This window comes from Pipistrellus kuhlii, unplaced genomic scaffold (assembly GCF_014108245.1).
Source record: "Pipistrellus kuhlii isolate mPipKuh1 unplaced genomic scaffold, mPipKuh1.p scaffold_m20_p_72, whole genome shotgun sequence".
Taxonomy (NCBI): Eukaryota; Metazoa; Chordata; class Mammalia; order Chiroptera; family Vespertilionidae; genus Pipistrellus; species Pipistrellus kuhlii.
This window is the reverse complement of record NW_023425576.1, coordinates 475,009-493,137: the sequence shown is the minus strand read 5'-3', so window position 1 is coordinate 493,137 and position 18,129 is coordinate 475,009. Positions and strand designations below refer to the sequence as shown.

Genomic DNA, 18,129 nt, shown 5'->3' with positions numbered 1-18,129 from the left:
AGCAGACTTCTGAATGTTACAAAAACCACATTATTTTCAAGCTTCAATAGCAAGTAAGGCCTAAAAAGTATTTCTGATTGAAGATGACCACCCAGCTCAGTCACGGCTATCCACCAGTCTGCACTATGCGAAATACTGTGTGTGTGTGTGTGTGTGTGTGTGTGTGTGTGTGTGTGTGTGTTAGGATGAGGGTGTGTTTCTTCCATCCCCATCCAGGGTCAGCTGACTAAACGCAGGTGCCATGCCTGGATGCGGAGACCACCTCGCTCTCCTCCCGCACGTGCTCTCGAGGGAAGGCCCACGGAATCCCTGTCTGGCCCTGCCAAGGCTCTGGAGGGTGAGTTCATTAAATGTCTGACCAGATACAGCAGCTAACGCTTAAGTTGATCATTCTGTGTGGCCAGCGAATGATGTCATAAATACCAAACGGCCCTTGGCAGAGCAGCAAATGCGAAGAATGAATAATCCTCAGAAGTTTCAGGCTTAAGAAACAGAGAGGATGGTGGTGCCCTTTATACATGAAGCAGGAAGTGTGCAGGCAGCCCTCGGGGGGAAATATCTGGGAATAAAGGTTTTCCTCCGTTGTAAAATGCCTGTGGCACACCCGAACATTAGCCAGTCCTAGGAAGAGGTGTCTGCACTGGAGTCATCAGTACATGGAGTTAAAGCCACGGAAGGAGTCCTCCAGCCCACACGCAGCTTAGGGAATGGTGACTGGGCAGCGTGAGAGCCACAGGCCACCTCCCCGCCTGGAGACCCAGGCACTGAAGGCAGGAGGGGGCCGGAGTGCGGTGTGTGCAGGAAGGGGAGCAGGGGGGACAGTGATATATGCGGGGCGTTGGCACAGTTATGGAAGGAAGGGCTAGCCGGGTCCATGCCCAGCTTGGCGAGGGCTTGTGCCTCTTAGTCCCCTGGACCACGTGGGCCTCGCAAGGCACAGGCTACCTCTGCTTAACCATGTAAGACAACGATTACAGAACCTTGTGCGCTGCCTAACACAGCCTTCTGATGCTCCAGGCATCAGGGCTGTCCGCCAGTCTGTTCAGACATGGTTTCATGCTCCTGTTGGGGAATCACATCACGTGCACCATCACGGAGCTCAGACGAGGAATTGGTGAGGGGGCGCTATGTATCCTCTGCTTTTTAAACCATTTTTCTAAAATATTTAAAGTCATTTTCTTACGTTTTTCTTTAACTCTTCAACTACACCTATTGTCAGGTATGTGTTCCTGTAATGCTGCTTGAGAAGATTTCACATGAAGTTCCAGGCCCCTGAAGGCACTATAAATACCAGCAAGGTTTCGCCGTGTGATCACTCGGGGAAGCTCCTGTGCCTACCTGGTCTCGGAACCGGCTGTGCTGCAGGCGTCTGAGTCTTGCGGGCCGACGCACCCTCCTTTAAAAGAACAAAAAGTGACATATGACATTGACGTTTCCCTACAAAATAGTAAGACACGTTCACTTAATTACTGCATGTACATTTCACATCTATCCGTCCTTCAATGAGTCACCCCACCAAACACGCTCTGGCGGACCCTCAGAGTTTAAAAGCAAAACACCTTTGCTTATTTGTATACTGTTGATCATGAAATGGAAATAGAAATCTTAAAGGGAACATGAATTTAAAACTGTTACCATATAGCAGTTAGTATGAGCATGTGGTATTTCTCAAATATCCAATGATTTGTGTAATTGCTCAATTTTAACATCTCAGAAATGTCATGATTTTTTAAATCAAGTCAATCTTTTTCCCCTTAAATAGTCCCAAAGTGAGTAATACATAACCTCAGATTAGACAGATGTAAACAATGTACGTTTGCATTAAAAACCACAAACACTTGACATGAACGCCTTTAAAATATTCAGGGGAAATAAATAATCCCATTGACAAAGATGAGATTTGTTACATTTAGGAGTGATTAAAAATATCTTAAAAACTGAATAGCAAATCTCAACTAATTACTAAGCTTGTGATATATACAAGAAAATGCGATGAATGTTGAGTTTTATCAACCATTTGTTGATGACGCTGAAATACTTAAAACACTTTAAAAGTTATTTATCTGTAGTGCATTAGTTTCAATAATTTTCATGCTCATTTTTCCCCCCATTAAAACGTTTTCCTTTAAATAAACTTTGGAGGGAAGGGGGAGAAACAGCACCCAAAGGACTTGCACGCATATATGCCTGACCCATGGACACAGACGGTGGGTGGTGAGGACGAGGAAGGGGGGTGGCGCTAGGCAGGTCAATGTGGGGAAGAAGGGGACCTATGTAATCCTTTCAACAGGAAGATTTTATTTTAATTTATGGAAACGATGGGTATTGCCACTGGAGCCTCAGACCTGACTATACCAGGACACCAATGAGGTCATCAGCGACCAGCACCTACACATCAACCAAAGCGGATGCGAGTGCCCATGACAGGTGTGCTGTGCCTCATTCAATGCCCATGAGCCTCAGAGCCTCGGCAACATGATTTCTCAAAACGGTGAGCCACAGGCCAAGTTCAGAGCAAAGTGAAGTGCACTCTCCCTCCATACACTGCAGTTCAATTCCTAGGGAAACCGTGAAATTATTCTCCTTGCTACTTCAAAACTGTAATTTTGCTACTGTTAATGAATCATAATGTAAATGTATAAATCATAATGTTATAAGTAATAAATCATATTGTAATCTATGTTTTCCAATGGTCTTAGTCGACCCACAGGTTGAGAACCGCTGCTCTAGAGCCTAAGACCATCGGAAAACACAGATATTTACATTACGATTCATTAATAGTAGCAAAATTACAGTAATGAAGCAGCAATGAAAATAATGTTATGGTTGGGGGTCACCACAACATGAGGAGCTGTATTAAAGGGTCACGGCATTAAAAAGGTTGAGAACCACTGTTTTATGATCAAAGCATGGTTCAAATTGATGACTTGTCCGTAGTGATCAGTATTAACGGTTTCACCTGGTTTGAGAAGCTCATAATACACCACACCTTCCTGATCCCACCAAACGCAGAGCCTTGTCTTCTTTCCGAAGCGGTTTGGCCTTGTAGTCGATGTTGATGGTTGACCTGATCAACCCATGATGTGTGATTCTCAAAATAAATCCACTTTTCATCGCCAGTCACAATTCGATGCAAAAGACTTTCTTTCAGTTGGTGTGGCACCCATTTTCCTTCCTTTAAAATCTTTCCCGTTGCTTGTAAATGATCGGAAATTGTTTGCTGAGCAATGTTGGATCTTTCTGCAAGTTGTTTTTGAGTTTGACACTAATCTTCATCCAATAATGCTTATAATTGCTGGTCTTCCAACTTTTTCGGTTGACCTGAACGTTCTTTCACATCAAAATCATCCCTTTTAAAGCGTTTAAACCAGCGTTCACAAGTGTCTTGAGATGGAGCATGTTCACCATAAGCTTCCCGAAGTATAGATTACTTTCAGCAGCACTTTTCTTCAAAAATAAAGTAATGAATTAAAATTTCCCGCAAATGCTTTTTTTTTTTTGCATGAAATCCAACATTTTTAAGCGTAAAAATATCTATGATGCTAACACCTTCAGAAAATTTGACATATGAAGTTTTGGAGCTTGTTGTCAACAAAATAGCATATGTATAAAAATCGCATACATATCAACATATGTGTAACTCCATGAATTGAAAAAAATCCACATTGTTAACCGGTATTCCTGGTAAGTCCATGAAATGACTCATCTTTACTATTAGATACGATTAAGGTTATACTGATTCCTCACAAACAGAATGAAACCGTTACTTCTGGCCAGCGCTAGCTCCTGCGAGCTGGAATGACTCCCCAGCTCCCCTCGGGGTGTGTCAGGGTTTGGAAGTAGGCCCGGGCAGGTAACAATTATGCATACCTATAGAACTTCACAAACCAGCTGCCAGTTTGCTGAGTCTGACAAAACGCTTGTCACATCCACTGAGAAAGTTTCACCGGAGCATTCAGATGTTACAAGGAGCGACACAAAGGGAGGACATCTACAAGCGTGCCTGTCACAGGCTTTCCACAGACTCCGGCTGGAAACACGAGGCTGCTGGGAAGGCCACTAAGGGGCTCTCCTCTCGCGCCCGCTCCGTTTCCTCCCCCCGGGTGGACCCTAAACTTAGGGACAGAGCGAGGTGCGGCCCAAGAGGGGAGTCCATGCTGATGGGGTGCACAGGCCCGCTATGGGTTTCCAGGAGTCTTTGCTGTGCAAGCACCGGCCCCACCGCAAGTGTGATCAACAACCCCCCGGAAATGCAGGGGCCTCCTGGGCCCCACACTCCCGGGCTCCGGCCTGGGCGAAGCCAGCGATGTGGACAGCGGGCTGCGTGCGGGGCAGGGCCGGCGGGGGCTCCAGCAGGGTTATGTCTGTAAAGTCGGTGAACCCAGGCTTGGGGGGAGGGGTCCTTGTTCAAAGTTGGGAAGATGGGAAAATGAAATCTACACCCGGGCTAGTGTGGCTCAGTGGGTTGGAGCATCCTCCTATGCACGGAAGGGTCTCGGGTTCAATTCCCTACCGGGTTCGAAAAGCAGGCAACTGATCAATATGTCTCTCTCACATGGATGTTTCTCTCTCCCCCTCCAATCTAAAAAAAAAAAAAAAAAAAATCAATAAAAGCATGCCGTGGGTGAGGATTTTTAAAAAGAAGAAAATGGAATGCAGCGAAAGTGGTCTTTTTCACGTCCCATCTTTGTCCTTCCTCTATGCCACCCACTCCCTGACCCTGAGCCAGCCCCTGGCAATAACATTCACAGAACAGTCTTCCGAGTCACTTGGGCAGGTCTCTGTATTTGAGTTTTGTGTTCCTTAAAAGCATACTGTAAACAAACAGTGCGCGGACTTTGGATTCTTCTTTGATCCTGAATTAATCTCTAGCATCTCTACTTCCTCCATAAACTGACATGCGATAATCAAAATTATAGGAAATGAAAGGCTATTTTTGATATAACAGACATTGCTGGGGATACAGGGCCACAAACATATAGCTTAAGTCCCCAGACTACACATTTCTAGGAGTTAGTGTCCCTAATTGGGGAAAAACTGGTAATTCAAGCTGTTTTAAAAAAAAACACAACGCCCCAATACGCAGCAGGAAAAAGGAGGTGCCCAGGAGACTAAATACCAAGAAATCCTCTCGTGTCTGTGCGGACCAAAACCTCCCTGACAGCTAGCGACCATCCCACCCCAAACACAGGGACCGGGGACCCGATCAGAAAGCCTACCTGCCCGCAGGAGACGCTTCGCTCGGGCGCTGTGTCTACCCTGTCCTCCTGCTGAAAGTTACCATGGGTGGAATTCCAAACAAAGGCAAAATAAATAAAAAACGAGTGCTCGCATGAAAAGTGATTAAGGATGGAGTTTCTGCCTTCAAGGACAGCAGGCACCAGAGGAGGAGAACAAAGCAGGCGCTGTACCACGCTGGGTGTCGGGAGAGCAGGGGGCAGCTGCCTCGCATAAGCCCCAAAAACGGGGTGGGGTCCAAGTCACAGATCAAAGAAAACGGCCCAGGAGCCCGAACCAGGTGTCAGCAAAAGGGAGGCAACTTGGGGGGGAGGAAAAAGGGGGGGGGGGAGAAAAACTTCAAAGGAAGCAGCGCATTGAAGGGTGAAATCAGATCAAGTTACATGTAAAAGCTTATATTGTGATGTCCTATAAAACCGTGTAAAACACACACACACACACACACACACACACACACGCGAAAATCAACATCTAACCCTGAAAACATTCAGAAAGCCTGTGCTTAAGCATAAAGTAAAAGAATTAAAAAAGGGACGTGAGATAAAACGATAAAATGTAACGACAGCCATTCATTTGCTAATCACGCCATCCTCTTAGTCTGCACCCATCACCGCGCTGGGGCCCTCTCTGTCACAGAAGCACCGTCTAAGCTCCCCCCACCTTCGGCTTTTGGTCCAAATGAATGCAAGCGATCACGTGGGCCCCAGCCGAGCAGTGACGTGCGATTCTGCTCTGTCAGAGGCACATCTGTCAAGCCCACATTCAAACTGCTGCTGCCTGGGCAGCAGCCGCGGCGCCCGGACCTCACGTTCCGCCCGGAGCCCGGAGCCCGGAGCCCCCCTGCAGCTGCCAGGCCCCGGGGGCGGCGATCGGGGCCTCCCAGCACCGCCCCTGCCAGCCAGGCGCCAGGCGCCGGGAACATGGGTCCTGGGCAGCGAGGACGGCCCTGCATTGTCCGGCCGGGAGCGCAGATGTAGCTCCCCCAGCGGCTCCTTTGTTCGGAGGGATGATGCGGGCCGGGGGCCCCCGGAGCCCGGCGCCCCCATGAAGGAGGAGGGGCCGGCAGGCGGGCGGCAGGCGGACCCGGGCAGCCCGGGCACGGCGGGCGCCGGAGGCAGCGCGCGGGGGGATGTGCGGTGCTCCATGGCCGCCTCCCGCTGACGGCCGGAGCCCGGAGGTGCTGGGGGCAGGAGCGGCTCCACACCAGCGGCCTGGCCGCCGGGGAAGGTAGGTCCCTGTCTGTGACGGCCCTTCCGGTGTCTGCCCGGAGCCGGGCTGCGGGCTGTCTGATGCCCAGGTGCACCAGCCCTGCCCTTGGCACGGGGGAGGGTCCGCTGTGGGTGTGGGGGTGTCACTGTGCGGGGGGCCCTGGCCCTGCTCTCCCCGGGATCGGGCAGCCCGGGCGGGCGGTGATGGTGGCAGGAGAGAGGCAGCGGGAGCACAAGGCGCCTGGGATTCTCTGAGAAATTAAAACTTAAAGGGGAATCGCAGCCCTCTGAAGACAACATGGCAAGCCTCTGCCAAATTAGGTCACATGGAAGCCCGGCTCCCGAGCCACAGGCCGGCTCCTCTAAGATGGCCATCGGGAGACACGCAGGAAGTTCATGGAGATGCTCTCCGCAGCCAGAGCTTCCCCAAGGCCTTTCAGAGCAGCCCCGGCCTCTGTGGCCGCCTCTGGTCCCCGTCTGCCCCCGAAGCCCCCGCCCGCCCGGAGGCAGCCAGCACCGGCCGCGTTAGCATCGCCGTGCGGCGGAGACCAGGGGAGCGTTTGCACAGATCACACGGGCGTGTGTGTGTGTGTGTGTGTGTGTGTGTGTGTGCACGGCGCACACAGCAGATTTGCATGTTCCCGTGCCCATGAAAATAACTGCAACAAAGAAATGCCAGCGCTGGCTGCAAACCCCATCTGAATCAGGGAGCTGCAATTCTAGGCGACAGCCTGTTCTCGGTGATCAGGCAGAAGGCTGCTCTTGGTGGTCATTTTTAAAGTGAAATTCAAAAGCATCATAGGAAAACTCATGGATACAAGCGTATCCTTATAGCACCACAAGGTCAAAATATTGAAGATAATTCTGGCCACGGTGAACCAGGCTATGATGCACAGGTAGCCAACTACTGCCAGGCCTGTGTGGGCAGGGCAAACGCACCTAATAAACTATCTTGGCAGCAATCCTCCTTGTAATAACATCTCATGACTCAGGAACTCGGGATATTTCAAAAAAAATTTTAGAGGTCTAGCAAAGATCCTAATTTTTGCTCATTTTCACAGCAAAAGTCAATAAGCTATTGTTTCATCATCATAAAAGGCAAACATTTTAAAGACACGTAGGCATGCATTCTAAAATTAGATTTCACAATTTATCGGGCCCTGTTATTCTTACATTACCACATCAACTCTCATTCATCCCCTCAATTTTTACCCCACTTAAGAATGAAATTTTAAAAAAGAATGAAATCAGATGGTATTTTAAAAAGATGGCTGTGAAAATCTCCATTCTCTCTTAGGGGCTTTCTCTCTCAATGTTAAAAGCACCTACTAAACATTTTTATAAGCTAGATAGCTCAAAAGTATAGAACTTCTTACTCAAGCACCACTTAAATCTTGAACTGTTTCAATAGACTAAAGATGCCAACACTTTTAAAAGACAAATGATAAGAACGCTGTGTGTGTGTGCGTGTGTGTGCGTGTGTGTGCGCACACGCGCGCACCAACTGAATATTAGACAGTAACACTCTCTCCAAGAACTTCCGCCCAGAAAACGTGAATACGCATTAATGGCTTGGAAACAGCATACAAATCACACGGGAGATAAATCAGAGCTGTTTCTATGCTGGAAATCTGACCGTGCACAGCTACTTAGCATGCCAAACCAAGGAACTGTGTCTCGTTCCCACTTTTTAAGAAATAAAATATAACAGGCGGTAATTCAAGAATAATTTTACTATGGTAATAAAAGGGCATAACTTTACTTTCTTTTCAGTGGAAAAATTTAAAAACAGAGAAACTGTTAATAAATGATTTTTAAGGTTAGCACACCCACGGTTATCAATGGGAGAATAACAAATGGGTGTCTGATTTTAAGCCTGAGCAGCTTAATATTTATAAACATACAGACGCCATGAATTTAAATTCAGATGCATCTCCACCACCCACTGCTACTGTACAAAGCCACACAGAACCAGAAGCCATGGACTTACGCTGGGTTACAACATGTAATATTTTGTGTTTTTCTGTAACACTGAAATACTTCAGAGATATCACTTCGGGTGTATTTTCATAAAAACACCTCAACTTAAATGACCAACTTAAACTTGTGAAAGGTTCAATTGTGTGATGGGGCTTCGATCACATTCCAAGCATTATTATGGCAACAGACAGCGGACATGTTTCATCTAGCTTTGAGATATTCAGGTCCATTATCAAATACATTTTAAAGGCAACTTTTGTTTCTTTTGCATTCGTCCCCATCCCACCTCTATCCCGGCTCCTTTGTGGGTGGAGGACAAATCGTGACTGCCTATCCAACGCTCCGCTGGGAAACAAAAGCTCGGGAGCACCCACTCGGAACACTCGGCTCTGTTCTTTCCAGCTGAGCTCACCCAGGACAACATGTAACATTTTGCTGGTAAAATGAAGAGCCGTGGTCTTCACTGTGGCAATGTAACGTTAAAATTCAAGTCAGGCAACTCCGATAAATAGCCAAACTTAAAAAAGTCACTATCTCACAGAATGGGTAGATAAATTCCTTCATTTGAGAAACACTAACTTCTGAAAGAACCGCATCATTTCAGATCACTGAAACCATCCAACGCTGGTGCCTGTGCTAGATCACACTGCACTTTATTCAAACTCCCAGCTCCTTGCTCCCTCTAGTGGTTGTTACCAGAACAGAAATTGTTTCATTCACATACGTGTGCATAACACTTGCAATCAGTACTTTCAATGTACTTCACATTATATATGCTAATTCTACTCTATAATTATTCAGTTATATAAGAACTTTATTTCCCCAAAAATAAATTTCATGTCAGAGCTAAGGAAATTTGGTATTAACCACGAATCTCTCAGCATCACTGGCTGATGAACACACATGTATCTATGCATATAGATACATGTGTGTTCATTTCAAATAAAACTAATGGTCCTACCAGACCGTTTTTCATACATTAAACTTTTAATTGACTTAAAGAAGTAATTTGCAAAATAAAAACTAAAAAAAATTAAAATTACATATCAGTCTTCTACCGACTTTTTTCTTTTACTAGAATTCAAGCTAAGCGGCTTTATCTACCTCCATCCCCATGCCCGGATCCAGAAAAACTCAGAGCAATCTGAAACCATGACATAATCTGTGCTTTCACCGGGCACCTTGACAGCCAGTTCTTAGATGCGGGGTCATAACTGTATTAAAAGTCTGGGCTCTAAATGTGATGCTAGCAAAACTCCTAAAAGTGTAACAAATACTCAGCATACAAACTTCGAACACAGCGTAACCCGAGGATCTCTAGGATGCGTTTTGTGCCGTTTGAAATGTTGAGAATTTGGATAAGATAGTAAGCAGCACCTATGTTTTGTAAGAAATCTGAAAAGACTGTTTGATCCTAACCTGGAGACTGACTGGGACATGTGACAGTCTGCCGGGGTCACAGGTCGTTAAAGACAACTAGCTGCTATGTTTTTTTAACCCCATCTTCATCGTAAGGAGGGAAAACGGTCTCCTAACCCCTCATACTGAAGTGCAAGGTTAAAATCAGTGCTTGAAACTGCTCACTTGTTCCTCCGTAAAATCCGCAGGGAAGTCACTGGAGCCTGCGAACGGACCTGGCAGGTGCATCTTCTCGGACTGCCCCGGCACATGGGACGGGCATACACGCCGGGCAGCCTGTCCCCGCAATGGCACCAGCTGTTTACACAGGCCCCGCCGGTGCACGGCCACCTACCGCTGTCACCTGCTCCGGGCCCTCCGACGGGCTCTCTAGGAACCTAGGCACCCCCAGGGCCAGGGCACCGAGCCAGGAAGCGAAGTGAGCCTGCCGCCCAGTGCTCACTGGGGAGTTCCTACGGGAAAGCAGGAGCCAAGCTCTGGTCCGGGCGGCCTCTCCGGGCTCCTGAGCCCTGTCTGCCGAGGTGAGCACCCTCGGTGTCAGGCAGGTCCGGTACTGGGCATGGGTAACCGTGTGCTTTCCCTTCCAGAATGCCCGCCGGGGAGACGACGTGACGCGGGCCGTGACCAGGGCCAGCGCTGACCGAGGCGGCGGCACCATGCCCCCGTGGCGGCGGCGGCTCTGCTGCTGGGCCAAGCGCTCGCTGCTCCGGGCCCCCCTGGTGGGGGCGCTCTCCCTGGCCTCCCTCCTGGCCATGTTCCTGCTCTTCAGCCCCCACGACTGGCTGCCCGGCCGGGCGGGGCTGAAGGAGAACCCCGTGGTCTACACTTTCCGGGGATTCCGTTCCCCCAAGAGCGAGGCCAACCACAGCGCCCTGCGGGGCCTCTGGAGGGACGCCGGGCCCCGCACGCCGCGGCCGCACGCCGCGGCCAACGCCAACGGCTCGGACCCTGCGCCGCCGGGGGTCACGGGGCTGGAGAACACGCTCGGCGCCAACGGGAGCCTTTACAGCGAGGGGGGCGCCGGGCACCCCCACCCCCACCGCTTCCGGTATCTCATCAACGAGCCCGCCAAGTGCCGGGACCGGAGCCCCTTCCTGATCCTGCTCATCGCGGCCGAGCCCGAGCAGACGGAGGCGCGCAGAGCCATCCGGCAGACCTGGGGCAACGAGAGCCTGGCCCCCGGCGTGGCCATCGCGCGCCTCTTCCTGCTGGGCCTGGCGACTCCCAGCGGGGACAGCCCCTTCCAGCGCGCCATCCTGGAGGAGAGCAGGCGGCACCGCGACATCGTCCAGCAGGACTACCTGGACACCTACTACAACCTGACCACCAAGACGCTCATGGGCATGCACTGGGTGGCCACCTACTGCCCGCACGCCCCGTACGTGATGAAGACGGACAGCGACATGTTCGTCAACACGGAGTACCTGATCCACAAGCTGCTCAAGCCGGACCTGCCCCCACGGCGGAACTACTTCACCGGCTACCTGATGAGGGGCTACGCGCCCAACCGCAACCGGGCCAGCAAGTGGTACATGCCCCCCGACCTGTACCCCAGCGAGCGCTACCCTGTCTTCTGCTCGGGCACCGGCTACGTGTTCTCGGGGGACCTGGCCGGGAAGATATTCAGGGTCTCCCTGGGCATCCGCCGCCTGCACCTGGAGGACGTGTACGTGGGCATCTGCCTGGCCAAGCTGAGGATCGACCCCGTGCCCCCGCCCAACGAGTTTGTGTTCAACCACTGGCGGGTGTCTTACTCCAGCTGCAAGTACAGCCACCTGATTACCTCCCACCAGTTCCAGCCCGGCGAGCTGGTCAAGTACTGGAACCACCTGCAGCAGAACAAGCACAACGCGTGCGCCAGCGCGGCCAAGGACAAGGCAGGCCGGCTTCGCCACCGGAAGCTGCACTAGGAGCCACGGGGCTCTGCTGTCCGGTTGAGGCGTGCAATCTGTAACATACCCCTAAAAGCATGGATAGCGACACTGATCATACGCGTAGGACAAGTTTTAGTTAAAACTCATCACATACGAGAGTCCCAAAACTATTTTTTTAATTCCTAAAGACGGTGATTCTTAAAAAAAAATACATTATGAAGCAGAAGGGCGCCCGAGGGGCTTTATAAGAGAACTGTCAGGGGTTCTGGGTATTAACATGCAATAACAAGCATGCCTGTGTCAATGGCTCGAGTCTCAAGTTAGGGGCCAGTAAGATGTATTTGCCTATATTTTCCTCGTGAGTTTTAATTTAAGAAATGGAGACAGTCCAAAGACCGTTCATTTTAGATGCAGCATAGAATTAATGTAAATAAAACATCACCGTCCGCGTTAAGGAGACTTTGTCATTGTGCAAATGACCAATGTGGCGACCTGACTGCTCTAAGGATCTGCTAACTGTATTCTGTGCAATAAGGTTCAGCTGAGTCATTGCAAACACACAGTCATAAAGCTCAGATGATTTATCCGTGAGTTCTCATCTCATTTCTTATTTAAAAACACACACACACACAATGCAGATACTCATTTTCTTTTCCTAAGACTCACATATATCGGGGGAAAGTCTTCTGACATGATGTGATAAAATGTGAAAAATCTATGTGTCTCAGGCTCAAGTTTTTATACAAATGGGAGGTTTCAGACGGACAGATGTGCGCTCTGGCCGGCGTAAGGGCCACGCTGGCCCACGCTCTGCGGAGTGCTCGCCCGCCCCTGGCACACCTGTGGAGAGAGAGGGGTCCCTCTCCCTGGGGCAGGGCGATGACTTACGGGCACAGAGGTGCTGCTGGAAGCAGGTAAAAGGCAGAGAGAGCAGGCACAGCCGCTCACTCAATCCCTTCCCGGGCTGCACGCTGCCAGGCAGCAGCAGATGGGAGTTTACGTCCTGACAGCAGGTGCACACACGCCGACACTTAATCACTCCGTGGCACCCCCTCCTCGCCGGTGCCAAGTTTACAAACCTGGGGTTCTAATTCGGCAGATGACAGACAGTCTGCATTACCTGTGAACACCTTCCGGGGGGCGGGGAAGCTACGAATGTTTGAAGAACACTTGATTCTAGGACGAGCAATGTATACGATGCACTTTTGTCAAGTTTTTAATAAAAAGAGTGAACAGAACATGTTTGCTGCGTGTTGTGGTGCAAACGCTTGCAGTGATTTTGGTTGGCTCTGTTATATGTTTCAAAATCAGGAAATACTAACCCTACTAACTCTAAAATAGTGTTTTTCTTTAATACAAGTAATTAAGCGTATTAATCTTAATGTTGTCAGGATGTTAGTTATCTTTATTCTAATAAGGATTGTTTTTACCTTCAATTCTGAAGATGCTGTATTGAAACAGAAATGTAACATTTGTAAACGGCAGAATCACAGACACTGTACTTAGTATTTGAGATGCTGAATTCTGTTTGTAAGGAATTTATTGCTCACTTTCAACTCAGTAGTCTTGTGTTCTATTCTACACAGAGTAATTCTGAGCGCTGAGCTAACACTGTGAGCTCTTAGCAAAGTCCCTGTTACAAAAAGACTGCCAGAATAGGACAGGAGGGAAGTTTGATGAAAGGCGAAAGGAATCCTCCCTCGGTTTAGAGGAAATCTCTCCTTTCTGCTCCTGAGATTTAAAAAGGTGTGTGTGCATGTGTGTGCACACACATGTGCATGCATGTGTGCACGCACCCAGGTGTCGCATGCAGTGTGTACAGAAACAGACGCATCTAAGGCCCTTCCTGTCACAGCGCAGCCTAAGCAGAGCCCGTGCTGGATGAAGCAGCGAGGTGGGCTTTTCCCGCTGAGTTCAATGCAGACGACACTGCGGGCACCATGCCAACGACCAGGCTGGTGCACAGCACGGACAGCGCAGGGGTCCCCCAGCCTGTGTTCCTGGCTCAGAAAGCCCTGCCGGGGTAACGCTCACGCTAACAGCTGGGAGATGCTCATCGGCAGAACAGGGACATTCCAAGAAGGAGGAACCGGAACGACAACCAGATGAGAGAGGGAGATGGCATGACCTGAGGCCAAAGGTGAGAGAAAGGGGCGGGGAGAGCCGCGTGAAGACTCGCAGCGCCCGGTAAGCACTGTGGTTCTTAACCCCACCCGCCATGGGAGCCACTAACAAGCAGAAGCGTCTGGAAAACAGAAACAGGCAGAGGCTGGCTCACCCTAAGGCTTCCCCCTTCCTGGGTGTGAAGCAGAGCAGCAGGCAGGGCAGAGTGAGGAGATCAGCTCCGAGGCCGCTGTGTGACCCAGGAAGATGGGACAAGCCTGGCCAGGAGGGGGCAGTGTGCAGAGATAAGGAACTCCAGATGCTGGGAACGTCAAAGGCAGTGACATCCAGACAGTGCAGGGGAGGGGAGGGAGGTAAGTGGCAGAAATGATACCAGGGACCCTGGCCTGGGCACTGAGGGGATGGGGTACCATTTGCCAAGAGAGAGAATCTGGAAGAATCTCTAGGGACAACGTAACAAAGAGCCATCAGGAAACACGTAAAAGGACTGTCCAGCGACCTGAGAACCTCTGGATTATAAAGCACCAGTAACCATAGTAACTTCAACGACTACTCTTCACATAGGAAAGTATGGCAGCAACTGGAAATATAACATATAACATGGCGATTATTAGATTTGTCACTGGGTAAGTTACATAATGCATTAGTAAAGAAGTATAAACTACTATGTCATAAATTTGCATTTTTAAGATAGCAACTCTTATAAGGAGAAATACATTTGATAATATATAGCCAAAGGTTTTGGTAAATTATAATGTACCCAGACATTTACTGACAGAATGATTGGTTATTATAATAGAGTTCTATGTTAAAACTCAACAGTACCTCAAAACACTCTGAAGTACTTTGCACAGCATTTTAAGATAAATAAATGATAATATTCCAATCACATTAGAAGCTGAGCTTTTGGATTTTCTAATAAAAAAAACCTGAAAGGCTTCTACATTAATCAAAGGCTAAAAGACCTGCTTAATTTTACTTCTCCAGTTTGGTATATTAAACTATACATGAAATTCAATTCCAGAATGTTTATGACAACACATACATATGACAAAAAGACATCTGTAAGAAAATGGAAGCTTTTATCTAAAATTACCAAATTTAGAGAATTAGATTGATAGTGTCCAAAATTCATTGTTTGTAAATAATAAAATTAAATCAATTGTTTCTGACTTAAATTGCAATATGTAAAATGTCTAATTGATTTAATATTAGATCAATTAAAAACTGTAAAAATCTAAATGTAAAGATTTTTAATGACAACATAAACTGTGACAACCTCAATAGTGAGACAATTATCTGAGTTCTATGATTGCTATGACCTTTGTCTTCAATTAAAATAAAAATCTTTAAAGCTTTAATTCCTAAACATTCAAAATAAATAGATCTTCAACTTGACAGTAAAAGAGCATTCTAAATTTTAAATGAGAACTTAGTTTTACCATACCAGAAGCAGGAGTTTAAAAACAGGTGTTTTTAAAATAAAAGTGGGAACAGTCACTCACAGAGGGACGTGAGAAGCAGGAAAGACAAGAAGAACAACACAAAAGAAACATCCATCAAGAAAAAGACCTGGAAAAGAACCAAAACTTAGAATTAAAGATCCAATGAAGCTTGGCACAGTGGGGGAGGGGAAGGGAGGAACTAGCTAGACAATCCAATGCATAAGAGAGAGACACAAAGACAGCTAAGAAAATAAAGTCTGAATGTGGACTTATATAAAAAGAATGGAAATTCATTGAAGATTTAAACCACATGTGTCAAACACAAGGCCCGAGGGCCAAATCCGTCCCGCCAGGCCTTGCAATGTGGCCCGCACTGCGCTGTCATCACTGCACTCCGCTGTGTTTCCATCACAATGACAGTTTGACTGTTCAGTAAACCATTCGGCCCGCGATTTAGGCTGGATTTTAGATTTTGGCCCCTTCTCTGATTGAGTTCGACACCCCTAATTTAAACCAATCTATGAAGACCTTGGAATTGATACTTCAAACTAAAACTGCCAAGAGCCAGCAGAAAAGTACCCAAGGAAATATCTAAACACCAATTACAGCATGTTATTAAATATACTAGAGGCCCGGTGCATGAAATTTGTACACTGGGGGGGGGGGGGGGGGGGTTGCCCCTCAGCCCAGCCTGCACCCTCTCCAATCTAGGAAGACCCCTCAAGGGATGTCAGACTGCTGTTTAGGCCTGATCCCAGCCAACCAGTTGACTAGCCAGAAGCTCTGATGCACAATGACTACCGGGGGCAGACACTCAGCACACAGGCATGGAAACATGGAATAGACTCTCAGAAGGAAGGAGAGAGAGGGGAGGGAGGGGAAGAGAGGGGAAGGGAGGAGAGGGGAGGGGTAGGCAGGAAGAGATGAACCAAAGATCTATTTTTATTTTTTTTACAGAGAGGAAGGGAGAGGGATAGAGCGCTAGAAACATCGATGGTAGAGAAACATCAATCAGTTGCCTCCTGCACACCCCCTACTGGGGATGTGCCTGCAACCAAGGACCTTTCAGTCCGCAGGCCGACGCTCTGTTCACTGAGCCAAACGGGTCAAGGCCCAAAGGTCTTATAGGAATGCTAGAGGTCTGGTGCACGAATTGTGCACCCGCGGGGTCCCTCTGGGTGACCTGCAGGGATCAGGCCGAAAGCCGCTCTGACATCCCCGAAGGGTCTCAGACTGGGAGCGGGCGCAGTGCACTGGGCCTCTAGCATAAAATAAGCCCTTCCGGCTGGCTGAGGTTCAGCATCGATGTACGAACCAGGAGGTCACACGGTCCGTTTCTCGGTGGTCAGGGCACGTGCCCAAGTTGCAGGCTCAATCCCCAGCGTGGGACATGCATGAGGGAGTCAATCCATGATTCCCTCTCATCGTTGATGTTTCTCTCTCTCTCCCTTTCCTTCCTCTCTGAAATCAATAAAAATATATTGATACACACACACAATAAAATCATATCCATGTTAAAATATGGTGGATGGTTAATCTACAAAGACACTGAGAAGGAGTTACAAGTTAGAAGTGGTAAAACATGCTCAATACTGATAACTTTGTCAAAATTGAAGGGATTCGAGTTGTACTGATTGAGGTAAATTTAATTACAATAAGGAGCAATACTGTCTTATGCTTTTGGAATAGAAAATTACCTGCACTGTGACTCACGATACCAAGACAGTGTCTACCACAGAGGTGACCTGGGAATAATCATGACCCTGACAGTGAGGATGGACACGCCTCCGGGGCCCTGGGAGAGATGTTCGGACGTCCCCCCAAGTTGGCAGGATCCACAATAGCCTTTATGCACCTCTCCACCCACTTCCCACCTCCCACCTGGGTCACCCTGTCGGACGGAACTGGAAGGTTCTCAGGGGAACAGGTGAACAACGTGCAAATGAGGTTTCTTAAAAATGGGAGCCTAATGAAGACTAGGGAGTCCTTTATCGCAATCCACAGCATCTCACTGCTGAGAGCTGAAGAACGTTAGCAGTTACCCCACTTCCTCAAACACGGGAAGAAGAACCGGACAGGAAAGGAAGTGGTTTCTTGGTTTCCTTGGAGCGGGCACTCTCAGTAAGAAAATAAAGATAATAAAACTCTGAAGCAGCTCTGAAGGGGGTGGTCTCTGGGGAAAGTCAGGGCCACTTTCTGCTGCTAGTGGTCTAACACTGTCTCCCGTCCTCCATATCTGTCCCACCTGGTCAGACAGAGAAGAGATGAAGGAGGAAGAGAGGTAAAGAGAAAACCAGCGCCCCTGCCTCCCCACGAACAGACCGGAGCTGACCAGACAGTCCCATCCGGCTCCCAGGCCGGTGCTCGGGGGACCTGCAAGGCCAGTTTCTGGGGGAACTCCCTTCCCTGGAGCACGAAGCGCTCAGCAGCTGAAGCTTCTGGGAGGAGGAGGAGGAGGAGGAGGGACTGACCTGGCCGGTGTCGGTGATAAATACGGGGAATGTGCAGACTCAGCGGAACACTCGCTGCATTTGACCTTTGAGACTCTGAGCTTATCTCTCTCTCTCCAGCCCTCCCTCTCTCTGGTCCTGCAAGTTCCTTGCTGCTACCCAGTAACAAAGAAGCTTCATCACCTCCTCTTACTCACCATATACCGGAAAGCATTGCCCCGTGGCCTTTTCTTAGTGTAGTGGCCCCTTTCACGGAAGGAATCCATGACGATACATTCAAGTGTTCCCGTATGAAACGGTTCCTACTCTCAGCCCACCGCCCTCCGCTGGCCTCACAGGAGCTGCCGGTGCCACACAGGGCCTGCCAGTGCCCACCGGAGGGCAGAGAGGC

The 18,129-nt window shown here is 48.8% G+C and overlaps 2 protein-coding genes across 2 annotated transcripts in view; one reads left to right on the top strand and one right to left on the bottom strand.

The window, feature by feature from the left end:
* The window catches only part of CDC73 (cell division cycle 73), a 42,617-nt gene that overhangs the window by 9,843 nt on the left and 14,645 nt on the right, over positions 1-18,129 (bottom strand). Inside the window, exon 11 of the mRNA XM_036422743.2 lies at positions 1,339-1,396. Within this exon, the coding sequence (XP_036278636.1) occupies positions 1,339-1,396 (58 nt within the window). The remainder of the gene's footprint in view (positions 1-1,338; positions 1,397-18,129) is intronic.
* B3GALT2 (beta-1,3-galactosyltransferase 2) lies at positions 10,502-12,952 on the top strand. Its single transcript, XM_036422744.2, has one exon. The coding sequence runs from the start codon at positions 10,502-10,504 to the stop codon at positions 11,753-11,755; it is 1,254 nt and encodes a 417-aa protein (XP_036278637.1). The 3' UTR covers positions 11,756-12,952.

What these genes read in the sequence shown, in the direction of transcription:
- B3GALT2 (XM_036422744.2), top strand. Translation starts at nt 10,502, where the DNA reads ATGCCCCCGTGGCGGCGGCGGCTCTGCTGCTGGGCCAAGCGCTCGCTG.